This window comes from Eleutherodactylus coqui, chromosome 2, assembly GCF_035609145.1.
Source record: "Eleutherodactylus coqui strain aEleCoq1 chromosome 2, aEleCoq1.hap1, whole genome shotgun sequence".
Taxonomy (NCBI): domain Eukaryota; kingdom Metazoa; phylum Chordata; class Amphibia; order Anura; family Eleutherodactylidae; genus Eleutherodactylus; species Eleutherodactylus coqui.
In genome coordinates this window covers 12,286,656-12,311,394 of record NC_089838.1, presented here as the reverse complement: position 1 = coordinate 12,311,394, position 24,739 = coordinate 12,286,656, and the positions used below count along the sequence as shown (strand labels likewise).

The following is a 24,739-nucleotide window of genomic DNA, read 5'->3' as shown; positions in this document are numbered from 1 at the left end:
TTAAAGCCAGCTGAGTGATCTGGAGCGCGGCGAGCGCGATCCGCAATAATACCCCAGCTGCAGGAGCCATACATTACAGGAGCAGGCCGGACACTGTGTTGTGGGACTGCAAGTCCCAGCATGCCTAGACACTAAGTCCGCCGCAAGGATAAAGACTGCTCATGGCTGTAGCGCATTTCTGCGCGGCTCAGCGCTCCATTTTTGGAAACAAGCGATGCTTTATATAGGTCTATCTTACTGGACTTTTTCCACCCAAAGGGTACGATCATTTTTGCGCAGAAGACGCGAGGCTTGAAGTGGCTAATTACTTCCAGATGTGTTATGCAGCGTACTCCGCATCTCCTTGTGCATTTGCGCACCGCCCATTGACTTCTATGGGGACCTTTGGTGCCCTTTAAAAAGATGTGCGCAAAATACAGAAAATACGAAAGTGTGAACGAACACATTCAAATCAATGCGCTCAATTCTCAGCGCACTGCGTGTGCAAATACGCCCTAAAGGGGTTGCAGGAAATAAAAGAGAAAAAAAAAGGCAGTTTTCTTCCAGGAATCACCCCAGTCTTGTCCATCATAGCCTATGAGTCTTATTTATCAACCTGTAAAAAACTGTCTTTGTTGCCCATAGCAACCAATCACAGCTCAGCTTTCATTCTTCAAACTCCTCTAGTAATGAAAGCTGCCATCTGATTGGGCAGCAAAGAAACTTTTTCCGTCAGACAGTTTTGATAAATGAGGTCCTTTGTCTGGTATAGGAGAGACTGTATTGTAATACCAGATTCAGCCAGTGGACAAGAGTGGCGCTATTTCTGTGAAAAATGAAGAACTTTTTTTTTTTTTTTAAACAAATCGTGGAAAACCTTTTTAAAAGCCCTATCAGTTCTTTCTGTGAAATTGAGACCTGGGGCCGCTCATTCAGTCTGGAAGCGGCCAAGGTGTCTTGGAACGAGACGGACCTCAGCATGGAATATCGCTTTATTGTGTTTGATACTCATCGCCGTCCAACCTCTTCACGGCTTTAATGCCCTGGATTAGGAGTTCCAGAGCTTGTTCTGCCGCCAGAGATCTCCATATTATAGCAGATATTAATATCAGTGGCTTGGCTCTGCGGTCGGATACACGGGAGGACGGGCGCTGACTGATAAATAACGCTTTTAAGGGGCTCGGGAGGGTTTTGTGTAAATGACCCGCTGCCTTAACCCACTCTGGATATTGGGATGATATGACACTGAATGGCGCTGCAGATGGACGCTGAACGTCGTTTACAGGCTGCGACATACCAACACGGCATAAACATCACTTTACAGATGGCAAGTTCTAACGGGTATATTATAGACGCTCCTGTATACTGCAGAGATATACACTTAGTGTCAGTATACAGTATACTCCCCTAGAAGTTGTTGGAATGAAACTTTCTGTGTGATTGTAACGTTGTTATCAGTAAGTGATTAAAATATCAGAGCAACAGGAGCATTTATTGTGGAGAACCGACCATTGTAGGAAGGCTCTAGTACCCCATTGTACCGCCTCTAGCTTGGATACAAGATGTGATATGGGGGGCATGGAGGCTCTAGTACCCTGTTGTACTACCTCTAGCTTGGATACAAGATGTGATACGGGTGGCATGGAGGCTCTAGTACCCTGTTGTACCGCCTCTAGCTTGGATACAAGATGTGATACGGGTGGCATGGAGGCTCTAGTACCCTGTTGTACCGCCTCTAGCTTGGATACAAGATGTGATACGGGCAGACATGGAGGCTCTAGTACCCTGTTGTACCGCCTCTAGCTTGGATACAAGATGTGATACGGGAAGCCATGGTGGCTCTAGTACCCTGTTGTACTACCTCTAGCTTGGATACAAGATGTGATACGGGCAGCCATGGAGGCTCTAGTACCCTGTTGTACCGCCTCTAGCTTGGATACAAGATGTGATACGGGGGGGCATGGAGGCTCTAGTACCCTGTTGTACCACCTCTAGCTTGGATACAAGATGTGATACAAGTGGGCATGGAGGCTCTAGTACCCTGTTGTACCACCTCTAGCTTGGATACAAGATGTGATACGGGGGCCATGGAGGCTCTAGTACCCTGTTGTACCACCTCTAGCTTGGATACAAGATGTGATACGGGGGCCATGGAGGCTCTAGTACCCTGTTGTACCGCCTTTAGCTTGGATACAAGATGTGATACGGGGGCCATGGAGGCTCTAGTACCCTGTTGTACTGCTTCTAGCTTAGCTACAAGATGTAATACAGAGGGGTATAGAGGCTTTGGTACCCTGTTGTACCACCTCTAGCTTGGATACAAGATGTGATACAGGGGGGCATGGAGGCTCTAGTAAGTACCCTGTTGGGCCTGTTGCTCATGGTGGGCACACTTCTTACTGACACTTGTACGTAACGGCAAGAAACCATCTAATTCATTCCACTTTGCTATCATTTATGACTCTGTACACATCTACCAAGATTCATTATGGACGTTACACCTTCCATTTCCACCAGTGTATATATACCGCGTATACTCGAGTATAAGCGGAGTTTTTCAGCACAAAAAAATGTAAAAAGCCCCCCTCAGCTAATACTCGAGTGAGGTAAAAAAAACCAAAACGCAATACTCACCTCTCAGCGTTTGTGTCCCCAGTGCAATGCTCTCCCCAGCGGTGCGGCAGGCTGCTTCAGACTTCTCCCCGCTGTCATCTCCCTGGCTCGGTTTTTAATTCTCCCGCTGTCAGTGCTGTGTAACTAAGCGCTGTGATTGGATTGAGCGCTGGCCAATCACAGTTGGCGCTCAATCATTTACAGCCATTCACTGAATGGCTGTGAATGATCGAGCGCCAGCTGTGATTGGAGGATTGAAAACCGAGCCGGGGAGAAGTCTGAAGCAGCTTGCTGCACCGCCGGGGAGAGCAGCGCGTCGGGGACACAGACGCCGTCTGGGAGGTGAGTATGCAGGGTTTTTTTAAACTAGTATATACTCGAGTATAGCTAGGCTTATACTCGAGTCAATAAGCTTTACCAGATTTTTGTGGTAAAACATATTGACTCGGCTTGGCTAATACTTGAGTATATACGGCAATATATATATATTTGTTTAATTTATTTTGTGGTTGTTCCCAGCAAGAGAAACCAAGTAATCTTGCAGATATGATACCTTTTAATGGCTAACAAAAATACATGACTTTATGGCACCTTTCCAACCTACTCAGGAATCTTCCTCAGGCATAATGAGATAGATCTAAACAGACATGCATACATATACACACAGCTTGAAAGCTCGCTGTAACATCATGTGTTTTTGTTAGCCATTAAAAGGTATCATATCTACAAGATTACTTGGTTTCTCTTGCTGGGAACAATCACATTTTTCTCTACTGGCTAACATAGTACTAAACTTTTTTTATTAAAGCAGCTGGATCATTGTGGATCCAACTCCTGATTTGCCCACATAATCAGCTGGTTTTGCTGAGGGATGTATCCACACGCCTTCCTTCCAGCGGCAGCTCATGTACACCAGAGGAGAAGCTGTTCTTACAAGGTGGGAGGGGCTCTCTGTTGCGGCCCATAGAGGTAATCACTTTCATAAAAGAGCCAACTTTTAGATCTTCATATATTAAGACTAGCTGAGATACCCGGCTTCACCCAAGTTAATTTGATACAGGTGTTTACATGTTGTTCGCATGGAAAATTTTATGAAGTCAAGGTTACTTTAGAGGAACCGAGGAATAAAATATGTATACACATAAAGGAGCGTTAGATTCTCCTCAGACTGCATGTACCGATGTCCCTCTACAGAATGTGCCACCCCTCCCACCCTCATCATTCAGGACCTAAAGAATGCTTGCGCCAAATTTCACGCATGTACAACACCGGAAAGTTACATTACATAGGGGTGCACTTACTTTTGCAATTACAATTGAATAATCAAGTTGTGACCCCTTTACTTTACCTATTTAGGACCTAAAGAATGGACGTGCCAAATTTCACGTTTGTACGATGCCGGGAAGTTGGAGAATTAGTGGTGAGTGAGGGCTTTCACACACACATAACTGTTCCCCCTGATGGCAAACATTGCGGGAAAGTAGGATTGCATGTGTTATACTTCAGTATGCTCTGATCCTATGTTCTGTCCACAGCAGCTTTTCCCTCTCCCCATTAATGAAAATGTATGCAAGCATGGCCACGCAAAGCATGTATAATACATGGATAGGCTGGAGGAGATGGCTATTGGCCAAACATGGTGCACGGCAAGATTTACGCATAGATAACACATATATTTTAAGTTAAAACATTTTTTTTATTATTCATTTATATTAAAAAGTTTGACATTAATTTTAGAATTCATTTAGATTTTTTTTTAATTTAATTTTGAATTTCTATTGTATTTAATTAATTTTGCAAGTTATTTTTCCTAATCATCTATTTCATTGGCCTCCACATTTTCTTCGACAACGTCTTCATTCAAAACTAAATTCTTGTAACTCTCAAGAACCTTGGAATATTTATTCCTTACTACAGAATAAAGGAAGCAGTAATCTCTATCTGATTCTGCTTTTCTCCCTTTTTCTTTAACTTATAACTGGAATAGATGTCAGAAGAGGGTGACAAGGTTTTAATAATTAATCAAAAAAACTATTGTCTCTGCCTGCTAAGATTTTATTCATATTAACGCTTCTTCCATGGTTACCAATAGAGATGAGCGAGCATGCTCGGTTAAGGAAATTACTCAAGCGAGCATCGGCATTTTCGAGTAACTGCCTGTTCGTCCGAAAAGATTCGGGGGGCGGCGGGGGAGAGATCTCTCTCCTCCCCCCCCCCCCCCCCGGCTCCCCACTGCTTTTCCCCCGCAACCCCCCGAATCTTTTCGGACGAGCAGGCAGTTACTCTAAAATGCCGATGCTCGCTTGAGTAATTTCCTTCACCGAGCATGCTCGCTCATCTCTAGTTACCAACTGTTATTACATGTCTATGTCAATTTCCCAACCAAAATAGTCATAAGTAAAATTTGATAGTTCCCCACCCGTAGGGATTGTCATAAATCTCTAATAGCTTGAGTTGTCAAACCCTTCTTCCCCAATGGTCTTCTAATGGTTGACTGGCATGAACTACTTTAGGCTTCAGCATGGCTCCATCAACAACACCTACTCCATATTCCAGTAGCTCTTATTTTGGTCAACCCTCTGCATCATATGCTTCTATCATGGTCTTGACTAGACATGAAGGAGGTCTTCCGTTCAGACCAGGTTCACAATTGCACTATTGATATTCTGCCCTTGTCCCGCATTCATGACAAAAACCTTGCAGAGAACCAATTATACAAGGGCTTGTCAGTTCTGAGTAAAGTTCAACAGGTTTTGTGGATTAGGCCACATTCAGACGGCTGAGAGCGAGTCGCACCTGAGGTTTCGGGCCACAACTTGCATCGAATAGCAACTAGTATTGTGTAGGACCTCCTCTAGCCCAGTAAAGTGCAGCAACTCGACATGGCACCAATTCCACAAGTGGATAAAAGACATCTGGAGGGATGTTGAACCATACCATCTGTATAGCCACACTACAACTTTGTCGTATCTGTAGGTGCCAAATATCATTATGTGAATGGACTTCACTACATCTTATAAATGTTCGATTGGGCTCACATCAGGCAACACCATTCATAGGAACTCTCCAAAATGCTCCCAGACCCAATTCTGGATAACTTAGCCCCAATGGCATGGTGCATTATTCTGCATGAATATTCCATCATTGTAAGGTACATGAAGGGCTGCAACAAGCAGAGGAATGTAGCAGGCACCTGTCAATGACATGTTTAGGCGGACCACTGGATCCAACCCATTCCATGGGAACGCACCCCACACCAGTATGGAACCACCACCAGCCTGCATGGTGCCTTATTGACAGCTGGGGTCCATGCCTTCATAGGGTCTGCATCACACATGAACCTACCATCAGTCTGAAACAACAGCTACCATGACTTATTGGACCTTGCCACATGTTGCCAGTTCTCTAGGGTCCAGTTAGCAACCCCAAGAGCGCAACTAAGGTGCTGTATCTGGTGTCGTGGTGTTAACAGAGGCTATTTGGTGGGTCTTCTGCTCCCATATCCCATGGAAGCTAAAGAACGCTGCACTGACCTGCAGGATATTCATGTTGGGTGTCCAGCCTTGAATGTGGATGTATTTTTGCCGGAATCGCTTGTCTGTTAGCGTGGACAATTCGAGAAAGATGTTTAGTATGTCAATGTGGAGAAAAAACTGTCCTAGGATCTTGCGGGATCCCATATAAGACGTAGACTCTGCGCTATGTGTGCGTACATTGCCATGTATGCGTGGATCCTAACACATGTATGTTACATTTCCCTCCTGCCCTTAGCTGGGCCGCGGATCCCTCCCTGGTAACCATGGCAGTGAGACAGCCTGCTCAAGACATGTTTGCCTAGTGTAAGCCCTGGATATCACCCCTCTAGTCAAACAATGTGCCAGAAGATTAACAAGGATTGCACAGTAAGGAAAAAAAGCTCTCTTCCAAGTAATAAGAGGAATGTGTTCTCTTCGCCTTCATCCGCTAGGTATTGTGAAAGTTATCCATGAACGGGGTCAAATACATAGAAAGGCGATTACCGCTGGTATGGCTCCCAGTGCTCTGCTCTCACCATATTCAGTGCAGAAGCATTTGTTTTCTTCAGGCGAGTACAATAAAGTCCGTCCTCTGTTTTTGATCATCCTCATGGGCAAGCATTGGGTGATAAAGTCCATCATGCCAGTACTCTACTTGGATGCCCTCCCCAATAGATCTCGGCAGCAGATCCATTACTTACTGAAGCTAACCACAAGATATTCACCTATTTCCAATGTATATAGTTCCAAAAAGTCTCATATCTGGGCGGGTGCTATAACTTTGTTCATTCATTCAATTTTTTGTAATCTTAGCCTTTTTACAGCCCATATGGGCACTAGGGTGAGGGGATAGTCACCAAATCTGCAAGAAATTCCACAGCTGTAAATCGGGATTATTCTGGTGCGGATTTGCTTCTGCGGGATGTCATACTTCCATTCTCCATCTTCTTCCAGCTCCATACACCGCTGGGCTCTCCTGGCCTCCAGCGATGACATCTCCATCCATAGGATTGAAGCAGCCTGTGATTGGCTGCCACAGACAGAAAAACCTGCTTCATTCATAGTCCTCATATTCTTGTAAGCAGAAGAGAGACCTAATAAGCCTCCCTAGGGCAGCTTTCACATGACCGAAAAAACTCATGCGCGATTTGTGCGTTGCGCGACGAGCGTATTTTTCACTCCACATTTGGTCCTTGATTTGCAGACCGTAATACGGAGTTAATGTAAATCTACGCATCTATTCACATGGTTGTATTTTCACTTCCGCATTTTAAAAATGCGGCATGCAGGACTTTTGGCTCCACATTTGCATTCATTGGTATTATTTTCTATGGGGATTTGGTGTGGATCTGCAGCAGATTTCACCCTTTCAATTTGAATTCAATAGATCTTTCTCAGCAATCGCGCATCACTTCACTGCTGCCAGCGATCAAACTACACAATTTTTTCATGAGAACGTTACGCCCTACCCCTAAAATAAGCCCTAGCGGCATTCCCTAAAAAAAAACGTGAACACTAATCTAAAAGGCTCAGTCACATTGCTCAGTTCCTGGTTGCAGAATTCAAAAATCCCACCTCCAAGAAGCGATGGCTTTGATTGGCTCATTGAGTGCTACTCAACCAATCAATGCAGCGCTCAATGAACCAATGCGAGGGCTATGATTGGTTCATCCAGCTCTGCATTGATTGATTTTTCAAACTCTGCTCAACAAATCACATTGTGGAGGCGGGATTTATGAATTGGCCAATCAATGCCGTTGCTCAGCCAGCCTTAGTGCAGCAAAAGTGTTAAATCTACAGTGAAAATCCACAGCAAACTATTTGCAGATTTTTTTTCAGTAGACTGTTGTGCAATGATAGTTGTTTAAATCTTATCCACTACACCGCTGCTGTATGGCCGGCTGTCCACGGGCCATGCGGTATCCCGTGGCGAAGCTCTGCCCTATCTAATAGATAGGCTGACCGTGGAGAATCAGGGCAAGTCACAGTATGCTGCGAATTGCCCGCTGCGAGTGGAGAATCGCAATGATTCTCCACTCGTGGACAGGTGCCGGCGCTTTCCATAGCAATGCTACGGGATGCGTCAGCCAGCATGATTCGCCAGCGGTTTACCGCCGGCGAATAAACTGCCATGGACAGGGAGCCTAAGGGTATGTTCACACAGTGCAGCGGAAAATCCTCAGTGAATCCACAGCGGCAAATCAGCACCAAGTCTCAATACAGATTTTTGTGTGGATTTCACCGCCTCATTTAACAGTGAAATCCACAATGAAATCCATTGAGTACATCAATTTAGACTTGGGATTTTCTCTGTAGTATTTCTGACCCGTGTAAACGTAACGCTAAATGGAAAGTCTGCAACATTTATTTCCCATGAGAACATACTGTGCATGTTAAAGGGAACCTGTCATCACCTATGGGGCCCATAGATGAGGGCTCAAGGAGCCCGGGGAGCTGCGTCTCATACTCACCGGGAGCTCCATTCCGGCACGGTGTCCTCGTATGCACACAGCACGACTCTTTACAGATGGCTCTGTGCACACGCTCTCACTGAGCACCCGGACTGCCCGTTCCCTGCCCGCTGAATGTAGTTTATGGGGCTTAAAGGTGATGATGCGTTTCCTATAAGGCTGGTTATTAATAGAGGTCACCCAATATATTTTATGTAACACAGTGCAAATAAAGATGGTACAATACCTCTGCAGTGCGTTAATCATGTTACAAGGTCGAGCATTGATTTATATGGAAGCCACCTTCCAATAGGTGGCGCTGCAGAGGCATTGTACCATCTTTCATTTGCATATCAAATTTCCCAGAGGAGCATGGCATGAGGCATAATGCCCTGATATCTACTTGGCACTCTGCACAAGGAGAAAGGTACCGCTCCAGACTAATGAACATGATGACAAGAGTTTATATTAGTTCCATACAAGTAATGGGGACTAACTAAAAAAAATAATAATATAAGCTTTTTCTTAAAGCAATGCATTTCCACGACATCATCTCCTGCCTATTTGCTTTCTTGCACTATGTTTGGCCTCTTGTAGCTCCTGGATATAAGTAACTCATTTCACAGAGTTTAAATAGAACAGACTTGACCTTGGTCAGCAAACAAACAGACTAAAATGCACACAAGAGACTGCAGAACATAATGGAGGTTGGAGGAAAAAAGGGAGAATGTTCTACATTCAATGACAGCTCAGTGCTAATATGAGGCCCGGACTGTTATTTTCATATCTCCAAGTCTTGCAGTCTTAATTGCTTTTCGAGATCTCGAGGAACGGCACAAGAGAAGTGACTCTATTAAATATTTGTATGTGGTTTGCTGTCTAATTAGAAATGTGTGAAGGCGTTATTCACTTCCAGCACAAGATGTAACAAACAAACACCCAAACAGGACCCGGCTGTCACCTCAATAAGTCTCTGTGGACGTCTGGATGGAGCCCTGGCCTGATCAAGGGAAAGTCACATACTTGCTGGCTGTTCATTCAATGGTTTTTTTTGCTATTTTATGTATAAATATTAACATGTCACATTTTTACTACACAGAACACCTTAAAATGACTTAGAAGAGGGCTATGAGGGATACCTAGAGCCTTGTGTAGAATGTATTCCCTTGCCAACAGCCCCCTGCTTTGTATATCCCCTGCCTAGAACCACCTTTATAGCATATATTTCCGACCTAAATCTTCCTGTACATCATATACACATCTGCCCGAAGACATTGTCACCCCTGCATGAAACCTTCCATAAAATGTCCTTCCTGCCTCAAATCTCCCAGTAGGTTTCTAGCTTAAAACCTCTTGGGCGATGAACCTCCTACCTAAAGCCGCCTGTACATGGTCACCCCTGCCTAGGGCATTCTACATAATTGCCACCCTGCTGAAAATCTCCTGTCCAGTATGTGCCTGGATTAAAACCCCCTGTACAGTGAACTGTATGGTTAGTGTGTAGTATTTGCTACTGTTACTTTAAATTGGTAAGCGTCACTGACCGGAGGTCAGAAAAAGAGAGCAGCGCCATGTTGTGTGGCGTAGTAAGTGTACAGAGGGCGCCAGAGCAGCTGTGTTAGCTGGGAACTCTCAGGCAGTTGAGCTAAACGGGACTAAGATTGTTGCCTCGTAACCTGTGAAGAAGCCGTCGAATATCGGACGTCCAACGCAAACTAGAGAATCATATCTTGGATTCTCAAGAGCTGCCAGGGTTTTTTGTGCCTCAGGGACTTTTTCCCGATATTAGGCTTACTCCTGTTCTGCACTGAAGAGGGCTTCAGGTACCAGGACAGACACTAGGGCAGTGATGGCGAACCTTTTAGTGCCCAAACTGCAATGCAAAACCCACTTATTTACCGCAAAGTGCCAACACGTCAGGGGGCGGGGCTTATCACTATGTATGATTTTACCTCCATCATTATAATAAGGACAAGGCTGTTTCAAAATAGACAGGGTGCAGATTTTGACTGCGGAATTAGCCAAGAAAATTTCCACTAAGGACATTCTGCAGCATTTCCGCTACGTGTAAACATACTTCAGCAGTAAGAGTTACCCCACAGTGGCCTCAGTAGTAATAGTGACCCCCATAGAGGCCTCAGCAGTAATAGTGACCCCCACAGTGGTCTCAGCAGTAAAAATGACCCCACAGTGGTCTCAGTAGTAAAAATGAAGCCCACAGTGGCCTCAGCAGAAATAGTGACCTTCACAGTGGCTTCAGCAGTAATAATGAACTTTACAGTGGCCTCAGCTTTAATAGTAACCCCCACAGTGGCCTCAGTAGTAATAGTGACCCCCACAGTGGCATTAGTAGTAATAGTGACCCCCTCAGTAGTAATAGTGACCTCCACAGTAGCTCCAGTAGTAATAGTGACGCCCACAGTGGCATCAGTAGTAATAGTGACCCCCTCAGTAGTATAAGTGACCTCCACAGTAGCCCCAGTAGTAATATTTACCCCCACAGTGGTTTCAGTAGTAATAGTGTCCCCCACACTGGCCTCAGTAGTAATAGTGACTCCCACAGCTGCCCCAGTAGTTATAGTGACCCCCATAGTGGCCTCAGCAATAATAGTGACCCCCACAGCAGTCTCTGCAGTAATAGTGACCCCCACAGAGGTATCTGCAGTAATAGTAACCCCCACAGCAGTCTCCGCAGTAATAGTACTTATAGTGACCCCCAAAGCAGTCTCCACAGTAATAGTAACCCCCACAGTGGTCTCCACAGTAATAGTGACACCTACAGGGGTCTCCGCAGTAACAGTAATCCCCACAGTGGTCTGCGCAGTAATAGTCACCCACCACAGCCGTCTCCTCAGTAATAGTGACCCCCACAGCGATCTTCGCAGTAATAGTGACCCCCACAGTACTCACCGCAGTAATAGTGACCCCCACAGTGGTTTCTGCAATAATAGTGACCCCAACAGTGGTCTCCACAGTAATAGTGAACCCCACAGTAGTCTCCGCAGTAAAAGTGACCTTCACAGTGGCCTCCGCAGTAATAGTGACCCCCAAAGTGGCCTCAGCAGTAATAGTGACCCCCACAGTGACCTCAGCAGTGATAGTGACCCACACAGTGGCTTCAGAAGTAATAGTGACCCCCACAGTGACCTCAGCAGTGATAGTGACCCACACAGTGGCTTCAGAAGTAATAGTGACCCCAACAGCAGTCAAGTAGTAATAATGACCCCCATAGTAGCCCCAGCAGTAATACTGACCCCCACAGCGGCCCCAGTAGTAATAGTGACCCCTGCAGTGGCCCCAGTAGTAATAGTGAACCACACAGCAGCCCCAGTCATAATAGTGATCCCCACAGCAGCCCCAGTAGTAATAGTGACCCCCATAGCAGCCCCAGCAGTGATAATGTCACCCCCCCACACACACACACACACACACAGCGGCCTCAGTAGTAATGATATTACTACTGGGGTCGATATAGGGGACACTATTACTAATAGTGTCCCCTATATCAGCCCCAGTAATAATAGCTCCCCCCTGAGACCCATATACTTATGCCCTCCTCCTCGTTGAAGAAGTAGTGCTCCTCTGGTCGGTGCTGTTGCTGGCACTGATCCCAGATGCACACTGCGACATCAGTGTGTGCATCCAGACACTTCCTTCCCATTGCTCTCACAGAACCACGGAGGAGACATCAGGGGAGGGGGGAGGAAGATCCCAGGTGCACACTGACGTCACAGTGTGCATCTGGGATCAGCACAACTAAGTGAATACTGGCTGAAGAGCAGTGGCACCTCGGACGGTTTTCACCCCCCATGGTGAGGGGCCGCTGGCGCAGGTGCCAGCAGGGAGGGCTCTGTGTGCCGCTTCTGGTTCGCCACCACTACATTAGGGTATGGGGAGTTGTGGATTTGCAAAAGATTGATCATTTAAATAAAGCCGTTCCTGGTGAGCATTATTTGGAATTGGCGTCAAGTCCTTGTGACTTTGGCCTTGACCAAGCACAACATGGAGCCTTAGGCTACAAAACCCCAGTGGCCTATACCTCAGGAGGGGAGTGAGTATGAAGGATTGGTCATGCTACACATACTACCGGCTCAGTGTCTCCAGTATAGAATTCTTCCTACCATTAGGTTCATGAATATAAGAAAGATTATTTAATAGAAGTCTACTCAGGTCTGTCCTGGACTGGCATGAATTAACAGGTAGAAAGCCCATGTTGATTTCTATAGAGCAAAGTATGCTGATTGTACTTCACAATTTCCATTTCTACTGGTACATTGGTTGAGTATTGACAATTGTTTTCTACTGACCTTTGCAAGTCTTTTGATCCGGCTGTAAGGTGAACCCCACCGGGCAACTGCATCGAACTCCCGTTGCCGTATCCTTGCAAGTACGGTCACAGCCTCCGTTATTCACAGCGCATGTTTCTACAAGAAGAAGAGAATGAGTGATACTTCAATCTACATCATAGTTGGATACTACAGCTCACAACGTGCATACTCTTGACACAGATTAACCAGAAACATGCAAGGTCCTCCTTGGAAGGATCTTTAGATCTCGTCACAAAACACAAGAGAAGGGAATTTGAACCTCACTACAAATCCATGGAACGGTACCTACCTTATTCTGTATCTAATATACAGGTTACCTCCATATAGAATGTACCACAGTTGTAACCATTACTATGCTGAAAGCATAGGTAGCCGAATTAAAAGAAGATTTCTAAGTACACAACTCTTGATATTCAATGGAGAGGTCTACACATTGAATAGGTCCAATAGAGGGATTACATCACAACAGTTACCAACTATTGCTTACCAAGGAGTCACTATTAAAGAAGGTCCCAGGAAAGAATTGAGAATCCTCTCACTCAGCCACTTCATCATAACACACTGGTCCACATCCAACTCTCAGAGCTAAGATCCATCCACAACATTTGCTCTCTTGCTGGCACTCCTGCTTCCATAAAAAATGTATATACTTCTCTACATGTCTATTGCAGACTCTCAAACTTACTTTTGGTGGGATTTTTTGGTGAATTTTTGAAATTTGGCAAAACATTGTTTCGTGTCCTCACCTCCTTCTTTTAGGTAGGAAACTCCCAAAGTTTTTGAAAGTACGAAAACAGGGTTATATAAATTCCCTTCGTTAAATAATACACAAATGGTGGAGCCTCATTTAGGGCCCTTAGATAGTTGAGGTTTCACTGACCTTCCCTATAATCTGGCCCTGATTAGCTCCTGATGGTTTACAATAACGTAAAGCCACTATGAATCCAATTGACCAGAAACAGATAGCATAATTAATCCCTAGATGTAGATCAGTAGATGGCATCTCAATACTATTAAATATATAGACATAGAGCCTTAAAGGCATCCCCATTGAAGAGAATTTATGAACACTGAAGCAAGAGGAAAAAGGCTCTACTAGTGATAGCACCTTCTTTTGCCCGGTAGAAGACAAAAGGATTTCTTGGATAGAGAGTCAAAAATCTATTACATTTTTTGTCCCAAAATGCTGCTGGGTCTGAGAGTCGACAGAAAGGGTTGTAAGCAGATCTTGTAGGTGGCTGAATGGTTCACCCATCTGGGGCAAAGACATGCAGATGGGTTATATGCAGCATTAAGCCTTTGCAATCCAATTTTGGATTCAGGGTTTTCCTAGAGGGTTTTCTCTTTCTGTCATTTTACAATGGCGCCATCTGCTGGTTAGAGCCAGTACTGCAGTATGTGACATGACGGACATGTCCCCGACAACAGGGCGTCCAGTAATATACAGTAAGAATACCCTGCTGGACATCTTCCGACATCGGAGCTGTACAGGCTTCAGTCAGAATGTTGGAAGATGTCAGACAGTGGATTGGAAAGGGTTAAGTTGAGTCTAGCAAAAATGGTGGCATAGACACATGCTGATAGTGGTTGATGGACACGATTGACTTACATTTTAATGGCTGTTTGCTCAGCTTTTATATTGTATATCTATTATTCCTACTATTATATAACAACAGAGCTAAAATATGTGTAAAAGAGATTCTGTCACCAGGTTCATGAAGTTTGACTCAGGGATGACCTCCGAGTCATGGCTGGCCTCTTCCTGCCCGCAGCATGCAGTGACAGCTCTCTCCCTATACACAAAAGGGGAGAGAGCTGTCAGTCTGCATGCTGCAGGAGGAGATAACTTAGCACAGCCCGGCTCCACAACTCGGAGCTCATCTCCAAGTGAAACCTGGGGATGGAATCCCTTTTAGATGGTGAATGTCTTCCAGAATATTTTAGTGTTCTTCCTGTTTCTTATGTTCCACGAAGCGATCCACCCAGATAGCTAATGGGGGAGTTGTATCAATGCTTTTATGCCAAATTACAGCAGGAAGAATGATGGCGATGTTGCAAATGAGTTTAAGGTTGAAATAAGTGACCATGGGGCCTCAAATAGTGGGGCTTCACTTCATTAGCACCTCTGATAGCAACTGAAGTTTTGAATAGGAAAAAAAGCTTTAAAAGGGGTGGAGCCAACTTCCAAAACCCCTCCCAGAAAGTGAGGCCCAGGACACATAGTTGATTAACCAGGATCTTGCTTCCAGCACCCCTAAAAATTAGCTGACTTTCTAGGCAAAGCCATGGCCAACCAAACGCTTCCTCAGCAGCGGCCACTGCAGGGAAAGTTTAGTATTACAGAATATCCACTCATATGAATGTCTGTCCAATAATACCAGGATGGCAGAAGGTCCGCCAGATCTGGAGCTGCTCTTACCCTTATATTGGCTCTCTGTCATAGAGGGGGGGAGGGTCTCGATCAGAGGATCCCATCTATAGCGTTCATATGCCCTAGAGGGGCATATGAACAGGGGCTGTGCTCTGGACACAAACCCCTTCTAAGATTTTCTCGTTTCCAATTGCCAACTTTTTCTCCCTTGGTCCCTTTCAGTGATCTGCATTCAATTTTTTATTTCCCTTCCATCATGAACAGTGACCACTTATTTTAGATGAACCCGCAAATGTAGAAACAAAGCACCCCCTACACTTTCAACCCTAGTAGTTATGCCTAGTAGGAGAGGTCCAGTCAATTAGAACTCAATTTTATTGTCCTACTTCTCTATGTAACTCAACCTCCACTAAAGAAGTTCCCCAACATTTTTCCAAATTACCGGGAAACGTTATTGGCTTACCTCCTAACCAACCAAAAACAGAGATCTCACTAATCTCTTAGGCTATTCAGAAGCATTCTTTAGTACAAAATGCTTTTGAATAGCTACTGGCAAAGCAGTATCCTGAACACTAAGTAGGAAGAGCTTACACACTGGGCTTAAGATCTGGAGCCGTTCATTTGGCTTATCATAGAAGGGCAAATCTCAACTACTTATTTAACCCCTAACTACTCTGAGAGGCCAAAAGGCGATTGACAGAGTGTCCGCAGAATATATCTGATCCCATTTAGTAGACACAGGGTTGAACATTTCTTGGGCAGGAAAATTCCCATTCCTGGATAGTGTCCAGAAAGTGGAAGAGACACAACAGACTTACTTTCCCATGTCATGGCTGACTGGTTGTATAGGCCAAGGGTCAGTTACTTAGCACAAATAGTCTGAAAGAGGCCATGTTTTGTGTTTCACTTCACAGGGATTAAGCAAGCTAAAAGAAGGAAAGGAGAAAAAAGAGTTCACCATCTTGAGCCTTGATGCGTAAATATTACTTGTACTTGAAAACCACTGGAATACAGAAGTGAAGAAAAATAAATATACTGAGAATCAGGGGGCCAAATGTAGACCATCCAGACATGAATTATATATGAGTATTTTATATTACGAACTCTAAACCATTATTAGTTATTACACAGTCATTAAAAGACTATGCAATAAGAATAATAGACTGTGGGGAGGGGATTTACGTTAGACCACCATCTATTCCTTGACCTATATAGCATTACTCCTCAAAAATCAAAGAAATACTGGAAACAGAGCCATACGATGTCCCCTCCATGAGCCAGGATCAACCATACATTTACAGGCCTGTGATCGTGCTGATTGACCCTTCTGATGACACAATCAACAGTGATCCCTATATCCACATGGGAGGCAGTCGTCATTTGCACTCCAATCAGCTGGCTGACAATTTTAAGAGGCAACTATGAGCATGTTGATTGGCATATACGGTATTTAGATTTCTAGAAACTAAGAATCACTGCTACAGGGTCAACCGATTGTTACCATGATCATTCGTCTCCATACACCTGTCATTGGTCAACTACACATCTTTCCGTTCATACAGAGAGAGGTGCAGATGATTGGCAAGCAATTCTATGGTTGCTCAAATTGTTGTCCCTTTCACAAACCAACGTCGCTGCCAAATAATCAGACCATGCAAACTTTTGTAACAAAGCAATTTGCTCTGATACATTAGTACTAGAGATGAGCGAACGTACTCGTTTAGGGCGATTTCGCAATCGAGCAACACTTTTTTCGAGTAACTGACTACTCGGGCGAAAAGATTCGGGGGGGCGCCGGGGGTGAGCGGGGGGTTGCAGAGGGGATGGGGGGGGGGAGTTCCCCACTGCTACCCCCCGCTCCACCACGCCGCCCCCTGGCGCCCCCCGAATCTTATCGCCCGAGTAGTCAGTTACTCGAAAAAAGTGGTGCTCGATTGCAAAATCGCCCTAAACGAGTACGTTCGCTCATCTCTAATTAGTACCAATCAACAAGATTGGCACTTGTCAATTCAGACTCTATTAGGGAACGAATATTCGTTAATATAATCATTTATCCCAACAGAGCTATCATTGGTCAGCTGTACATTTTACCATTTAAACGAACATATGGATAGCTGACCATCGAGCATTTTCAAGCTTGCATAAATGAGCCAAACAGCCAACGAATAAAGCCCCATTTAGAGGGGACAAATGTCGGGCAAACGATGCCCAAAATGTCTCCCCGCACATACATGCTCCTGTGCTCCTGCATGGGAGCTTGTATCACTGGCTCACAGAGGGGTGGCAGGAGCAGATTTCAGTTCTCACTTCCCCCCCCCCACCCCTCTCCATTCAGTTAACATAGTGGCCATTCAATACTGAACAGCTGCTATTTTCACTGCACTGATATAGTTAAACTCATCGCTCATCGTTAATGCTGCATAAATGATGAGCGATGAGTTTAACTATATCAGTGCAGTGTAAATAGCAGTCGTTCAGTATTGAACGGCCACTATGTTAACTGAATGGAGAGGGGGGGGGGAGCGAGAACTGAAATCTGCTCCTGCCACCCCTCTGTGAGCCAGCGATACAAGCTCCCGTGCAGGAGCACAGGAGCGTGTATGTACGGACACGAGTGTCTGGCATCGTTTGCCCGACATATGTTCCGTCTAAATGGGGCTTCAGTGTTTTCTCATTGATCACCTGATAGATTGCACTCATACACGGTCTGATGATTGGGCAAAAGAGCATTCAGGCGAATGTTCTTGCCCTTAAAAGGACTTTCCAGGACTACCTTATTGATGACCTTTCCTCATGATATGTAAGAGTTGATCTGTGGGGTCTGCCATTCGAGATCCCCAGCGATCAGCTGATTGAAGTGATAATGGCACTTAGGTCAGACGTCATGTACATCAATCACATGGACAGAGAAAAGCTCCATCCAATTCAAGTGAATGAGACCAAACTGCAATACCAGACACAGTCCCTATACAATGTATACATTACAAGAGTAGCGCCCACTGTCCTTTATTATTGTTTTCCTTTTTATGATTAAGCATTGCTATACAATGTATGACAGCACTGTGCCTGGTATGGACTGAAGTGACAAAGGCACTCACCTGAATGCCACTGTCACTTCAGTCTACTGATTGGAGGGGATTCCGAGTGGCGAACACCCGCAAATCAACTACTGGTAACCTATCCTTAGAATAGTTCACCAATGGTGTAGTGCTGGAAAACACCTCTAAGGGTTCTTTTCCATGGGCAAATCAGCCTATGCAACGAGCACTGACCGACAATGAGCATGTGATCAGTGCTTGTTCATTACGTTTCACACATAATCTGCAATATGTTAATGAAAGATCATTAAGGATCGTTCATCCGAATACGGTTATCACCGGTCATCTGCACATCTCTTCATTCAATGAGGAAATGTGCAGCCAACCAGGGAGCATTTGTACTTCACTTTTGGCTGATGGTTACATGGCCCAATGATCGGCCAAATGAAGATTTGGGTAAACATTTGTGCCGCATGGCACAAATGGCAATTTTTTTTTTGTTAAGTAAGCTGAAATGCATAAAATAAGATCTCAGCATGCTCAATGTAGCTCCCAGAATGCAGTGAGGCAGAAAAGGAAAAAATACGTTTTCTCCTACAGGCGAAGATTAAATAGTGAAAGTCTCAGGAATTTAAAAAAGGTCAATGGGCCAAAGGTTATATTTCTAAAAAGCAAAGAAAAGCAAACTTCCTTGTTTTCTCCAATAAGTCCCTGCACTGAAAATGTATCAGATCACTTCCCAGGATGCGATTGCTCGGTCCAGGGAGCATGGAATAGTTAACCTGACCTCATTTTTTGACTATGTACAATGGTTCTGTGAACCACTTCCTAAGGGCCTGACGTAAATCTAACTAGAAAGATAAACAACCAAAATTTAGATATATTTTTAGTAGGCTTCCAAGAATTCAACAAGCACCATATCGAAAATCCAATAAATTGCATCAAAGTTTGTCACTCATCTCTATCGAAAAGACAAAAACTCGAGCCAAAAACCACTTGTTGAGATCACTAAATCAGTTCATGCAGTCAAAGATTAAGCAAAAAATGTTCCAATTACAGATCTATTCTCGTATACATAAACTACAGGCAGGGGCAGTCTAAGTGAACTCGTATGCCGGCCATTGCCTGATCACAGTAGACCCCTACATAACCATAGAGAATGCTAATCCAGATGACCATGGGTCCTCCAAAACCCAACTCAGCCCTGGCATCTGCTGGGTTACAATACTAACCCAGACCCCCAGGAACCCTCCAAACTAAATAGTTTGTGGCATCTCCGACCCAGGAAGGCACTAAGAACTGGCCTAGACATTTTAAAGGGGCATTCCAGTTATGGAAAGTTACTGTCAAATGATTACTAAAGTTTGTGATGTGGTTCTGCTTTGGATTTTGTGTTTGATGTAAAAACCATCACCTTCTCCTTGTGCTTCAGAAGTGTTTAATCCCAAGCTGCCCTGGATACAACCTGTAGGCATTTCAGCTCCACAGGTCGGGCATTCGCAGTAGGAACGAACAGGGATGACTTTTTTGCTCTTCAGCTCTCACGACCAGACTGCTGACCAATAGCTTGGCAGCACTTAGCGGGTCGCACACAGGAAGGAAGTGCCCCTACATAACCATAGAGAATGCTAATCCAGATCACCATGGGTCCTCCAAAACTCAACTGAGCCCTGGCATCTACTGGGTTTGAGAGGTGTTCAGAATGCTAACCCAGACCACCAGGAACCCTCCAAACCAAATAGTTTGTGGCATCTCCAAACCTGGAAGGCACTAAGAACTGGCCTAGACATTTTAAAGGGGCATTCCAGTTATGGAAAGTTACTGTCAAATGATTACTAAAGTTTGCGATGTGATTCTGCTTTGGATTTTGTGTTTGTAGCTCTAAAAACCATCACCTTCTCCTGGTGCTTCAGAAGTGTTTAATCCCAAGTTGTCCTGGATACAACCTGTAGGCATTTCAGCTCCACAGGTCGGGCATGCACAGTAGGAATGAACAGGGATGACTTTTTTGCTCTTCAGCTTTCACGAACAGACTGCTGACCAATAGCAGGGCAGCACTTAGCGGGTCGCACACAGAAAGGAAGTGCAGAGCAGGGAGCTGTGGGAAATGTAGTTTTAAGCTGTATATTGGTGGGGATGTGGTAGCCATCTTGAAAAATAGTGATGTGTATAAACCTCAGAAATGGGGGCCAGGACGGTTGTGCAATTTATACCCATAAACAACTGTGAATAAACATGGTGCAAACATGTTTCGTAACTGGAATAGTTCTCTAAGTATAGTTTTTCATATGCCCTCCATCACATCTACCCATAGAATAGCAAAGAGGCAAAGGAGCAGATCAACTGCTTCCATATCTAGGGCACAGGAGGTAGAACTGCCGAATGACAGTGACATTGTACGTGGCGATCAGGAGGAGTTGGGCGCATTTTATAGGTGAGAACCTTGTCTGGAGCTGTAAAGTTTGCCCATACTTACATTCTGTCACAGATGACTCCATAGGTTTACTAGAGGTTCTTCACTTTGGCTCATTTTGGTGATCCTTTATTTGACGTCCATAGACCTCAATAGGGCATATGGAAGGGGTGGTTGCTTTCATGAGACAACCCCTTTTAGATAGTTATATGGCTTGAGCTCATATATATATAACTACAGTTCATAATTGTGCATCCTAAGTGTAATAGAATCATAGAATGGTAGAGTTGGAAGGGACCTCCACGGTCATCGGGTCCAACCCCCTGCTTAGTGCAGGATTCACTTTTTTAACTTTGACGTGATCACCATTATCCATTGGACCGGGGATCGCTCACTGTGGCCCTTGATCACTGCTCCAGGCTCTCAGCTACCTTTAATAGCCAGGAGATTTTAAACTTCCTGGGCCCTCCCCAGCTTCTGCGTCTGCCATTTTGCTAACAGGCGCATGCGCCGAAGCTGGGGAAAGGTCCACAGATAAAGATCCCATCGGGGGATATTGTCGGAGGCCTTAGGTAAGCAATTTCGCCTCCCCTCATGGATCAGGGTGATCACGTAACCATTGACCGTGTACCCCCAAAAAATCTCCAGGTTCTAATAGTCCAAAAAGCTTTCTTTATGAAAATTTCAGATTTTAATGGATTTATCTGAATTTTAGAATTGGTTTTTACTGCCAGTGACTAAAAATATGGCAATAATAATCTTTATTTAAGAAGAACCAACATATTCGGCAACACTTTACAACTCAGAGGATACGTGATCAGATATAAACAGACATAACATACAGTATTAACCCTTTCCAATCCAATTTGTATCCTGGTTTTCCTAGGGGTCTTACTCTTTTTCTGCTGTTATACAACGGCGCTATCTGCTGGCTAAAGCCAGTACTGCATGAGGTGACACGTTGGATAGGCTCCGACAGCAAAGAGGCTGGCAATATACAGTAAGAGAACCCCGACGGACGTCTTCCAACATCGGAGCTATACAGCCTTAAATCATAATGTCTTTAGACGTCAGACAGTGGATTGGAAAGGGTTAAACTACTAACTTGAGAAGTGAGGGCTCTGCTCACAAGAGCTTACAATCTATGAGGAAATATGGGTGACACAAGAGGTACAAGTGCTTGTTCTGTACAACAGTCCTGCCATCTTTTGCATACATAGGGTTGTATACATAGAGACGCATGAGCCCCTCACCAGCTGGTATCTGTGTATATACATATACGCAATACATTTCAGAGTGTGGGGGATACTGTGTGATAAAGAGATCATGTTCTGAGAGAGCATGTAGAAGTAAATGGGTAAATGGAGAAGAGTTAGATTAGGAGATATGACAGGCTTCCTAAAGAGATGTGTTTTTTTTGGCATGCTTAAATCTGTGGATATTAGGAATTAATTAACCTGATTGTCTGGGGTAGAGCATTCTAGAGAATTGGTGCAGCTCAGGAAAAGTCTTGGAAATGAGAGTAGGAGATTCCTACCTTGGCAAAACACAGTCTAAGGTCATTAACAAAACAGAGAGCCCAGGTAGGTTGGCAGACAAAGATAAGGGAGGAAATATAGAGCAGTCCAGCATTATGGACAGCTTTATGGATGAGAGTAATAAGTAAAAATTGCATTTTGTAGTGGATGGGCAATTAGTGCAGTGACTGGCAGAGGGTGGATGTATCGTTGCAGTGACTGGCACAGGATGGAGGCATCGGTGCAGTGAGTGGCGCAGGGTGGAGGCATCGTTGCAGTGACTGGCGCAGGGTGGATGCATCGTTGCAGTGAGTGGCACAGGGTGGAGGCACTGGTATGACTGGCACTGTGTGGAGGCATCAGTATGACTGGCACTGGGTGGAGGAATCCGTTTAGGACAGAGAGATGAACCTGGCTGCTGTATTCAGGATAGATTAGAGGAGAGAGGGGAGAGTTTAGTGAAGGGAAGACTGTTTAGTTGTGACAAGCTGTTACAGTAGTCAAGACGGGAATGGTTCAGTGCAATAATAAGTTTTTGCTGTTTCCACAGTAAAGAAGAAAAAAAGCCAGATTCTGGAGATGTCTTTGAGGTAGGGGTGACATGAGCGAACCAGAGATTGAACATAGAGCGTAAAGGAAAGATCAGAGTTAAATATGATCTCAAGACAGTGGATGTGCTGTCTAGGAGTCATGGTGGCACCACACACTGTGCTGCAAATATCAGGTTTAGGTCGGTCAGATGGCAGAAACACAAGTTCAGTTTTATGAAAGGTTCAATTTCAGATAGCGAGAGAACAGCATGTTACAGCAGTGATCCCCAATCATGTGCTGTGGCACCCTGGTGTGCACTGAGAAGATCCTACGGGTGCCACAGGAATGGAAGGAGAAGAATATTTTTTTTTTGTAGGGGGTACCAAGAGATAACATTTTTGCCGCAAGACAAAAAAGTTTGGAAAGCACTGTGCTAGTCTTTGCTTGGGTGTCATTGGTATAGAGTTGGTAATCCGTAAGGGGCTATTTAGATGGACAAGAAGAGCGGACCTAGAGGTCTACAATCTACTTACAATAGTTTCTAAAATAAAAAACAACCACAACAATAAATGAACGAAAATATTCTACAGCAAAACTAAATCTAGGAAAATATCTGTCCTGCCTCCCCATGTTGTTGTACAGTACATAGCAGGCATTGACAAAATTAAAATACTTGGAATGACCTGTGCACAGTTGAACAGAGGAATAATATTTAGCAGTGGCTGAGCGCGGGATGGATGCGAGTTCCTGCGGAGTGTAAGTAAGAACATTCTGTACGTGCAAATGGACCATTTAATATCCAAACACTATGAAATGGAACTGGTGGGACAGCGAGATGCTGTAAATGCATGCCCTGGCAAAGGATGAATGCATTCTACTGGCGGTGGACACCGGGGTATGTTTACTATTAGCTTACAATCAGACATATTGACAAGATTTAATGTATTCCGAAAGAGCCAGGCATATTACACAGATGGTTTAACTAGGGGGAAGTGCAGATGTATCGTCCAGTTCCTGAGGTGCTATAGCATCACAAGTGCATAAAAGGCCTTCTCATCGATACTAGAGGCAGATCAAATTAGATCATGCAGATCGAACTCATAGCGGCTCCACGCACTATCCAAAAATACTGAATAACTCACTTTTTGGACTTGTCAAAGAATTTGGGGTATCTAATGAGTCATACCTTGAACCCAAATAGTAACATAGTATGTAAGGCCAAAAAAAACCCATGTCCATCCAGTTCAGCTTATTAACCCGCAATGTTGATCCAGAGGAAGGCAAAAAAAAACCCAATGAGGTTGAAGCCACATTTAAGGGGAAAAATTCCTTCCTCACTCCAAACTGGCAATCAGAATAATCCCTGAATCACCAACCCTTCTAAGTTATTAACCGCTTCCCGCTCCAGGACGTACACTTACGTCCTGTAGTGTCGGGGTATGTATGAAGAGAGGTCGCAGGGCTGTTTATTACAGCTGGCACCCGCAAGCAGTAGCCACGATCGGCCGTTCGCGGTGAGATCAAGGGAGCCATGCAGGTGTCATGGTAGCCGGGGGCCTTCTGAAAGACCCCAGGGCTGCCTTGAGATATTGCTTATCAAGCCATCCCAGTGGGGTGGCTTGATAAGCTGCCTGTGAAATTGCAGTATGAGGTAATGCTATAGCATTACATCATACTGCAGGAGCGATCAAAGCATCGCATATTGTAGTCTCCCAAGGGACAAAAAAGTAATAAAAGTTTAAATCACCCCCCTTTTGACATATCTATAATTAAAAAAAATCTAACTAATAAAATAAAAATACATATCTGGTATCGCCGTGTCCGTAGTAGTCCGCTCTATCAAAGTAGCACATTATTTACCCCGCACGGTGAACGTCGTCCGAAAAAAAAAATAAAGAAATCCAGAAATGAACTTTTTCAGTTACCCTCTCTTCCAGAAAAAACGCAATAAAAAGCTATCAAAAAGTCGTATGTATTCCGAATT

At 44.5% G+C, this 24,739-nt stretch overlaps 1 protein-coding gene across 5 annotated transcripts in view; it reads right to left on the bottom strand.

Moving 5' to 3' along the window:
- SCUBE1 (signal peptide, CUB domain and EGF like domain containing 1) overlaps positions 1-24,739 on the bottom strand; it is a 298,612-nt gene that overhangs the window by 58,918 nt on the left and 214,955 nt on the right. For all 5 annotated transcript variants that reach the window (XM_066590365.1, XM_066590368.1, XM_066590366.1 and 2 more), the window contains one exon: positions 12,865-12,981. In XM_066590365.1, the coding sequence (XP_066446462.1) occupies positions 12,865-12,981 (117 nt within the window). The remainder of the gene's footprint in view (positions 1-12,864; positions 12,982-24,739) is intronic.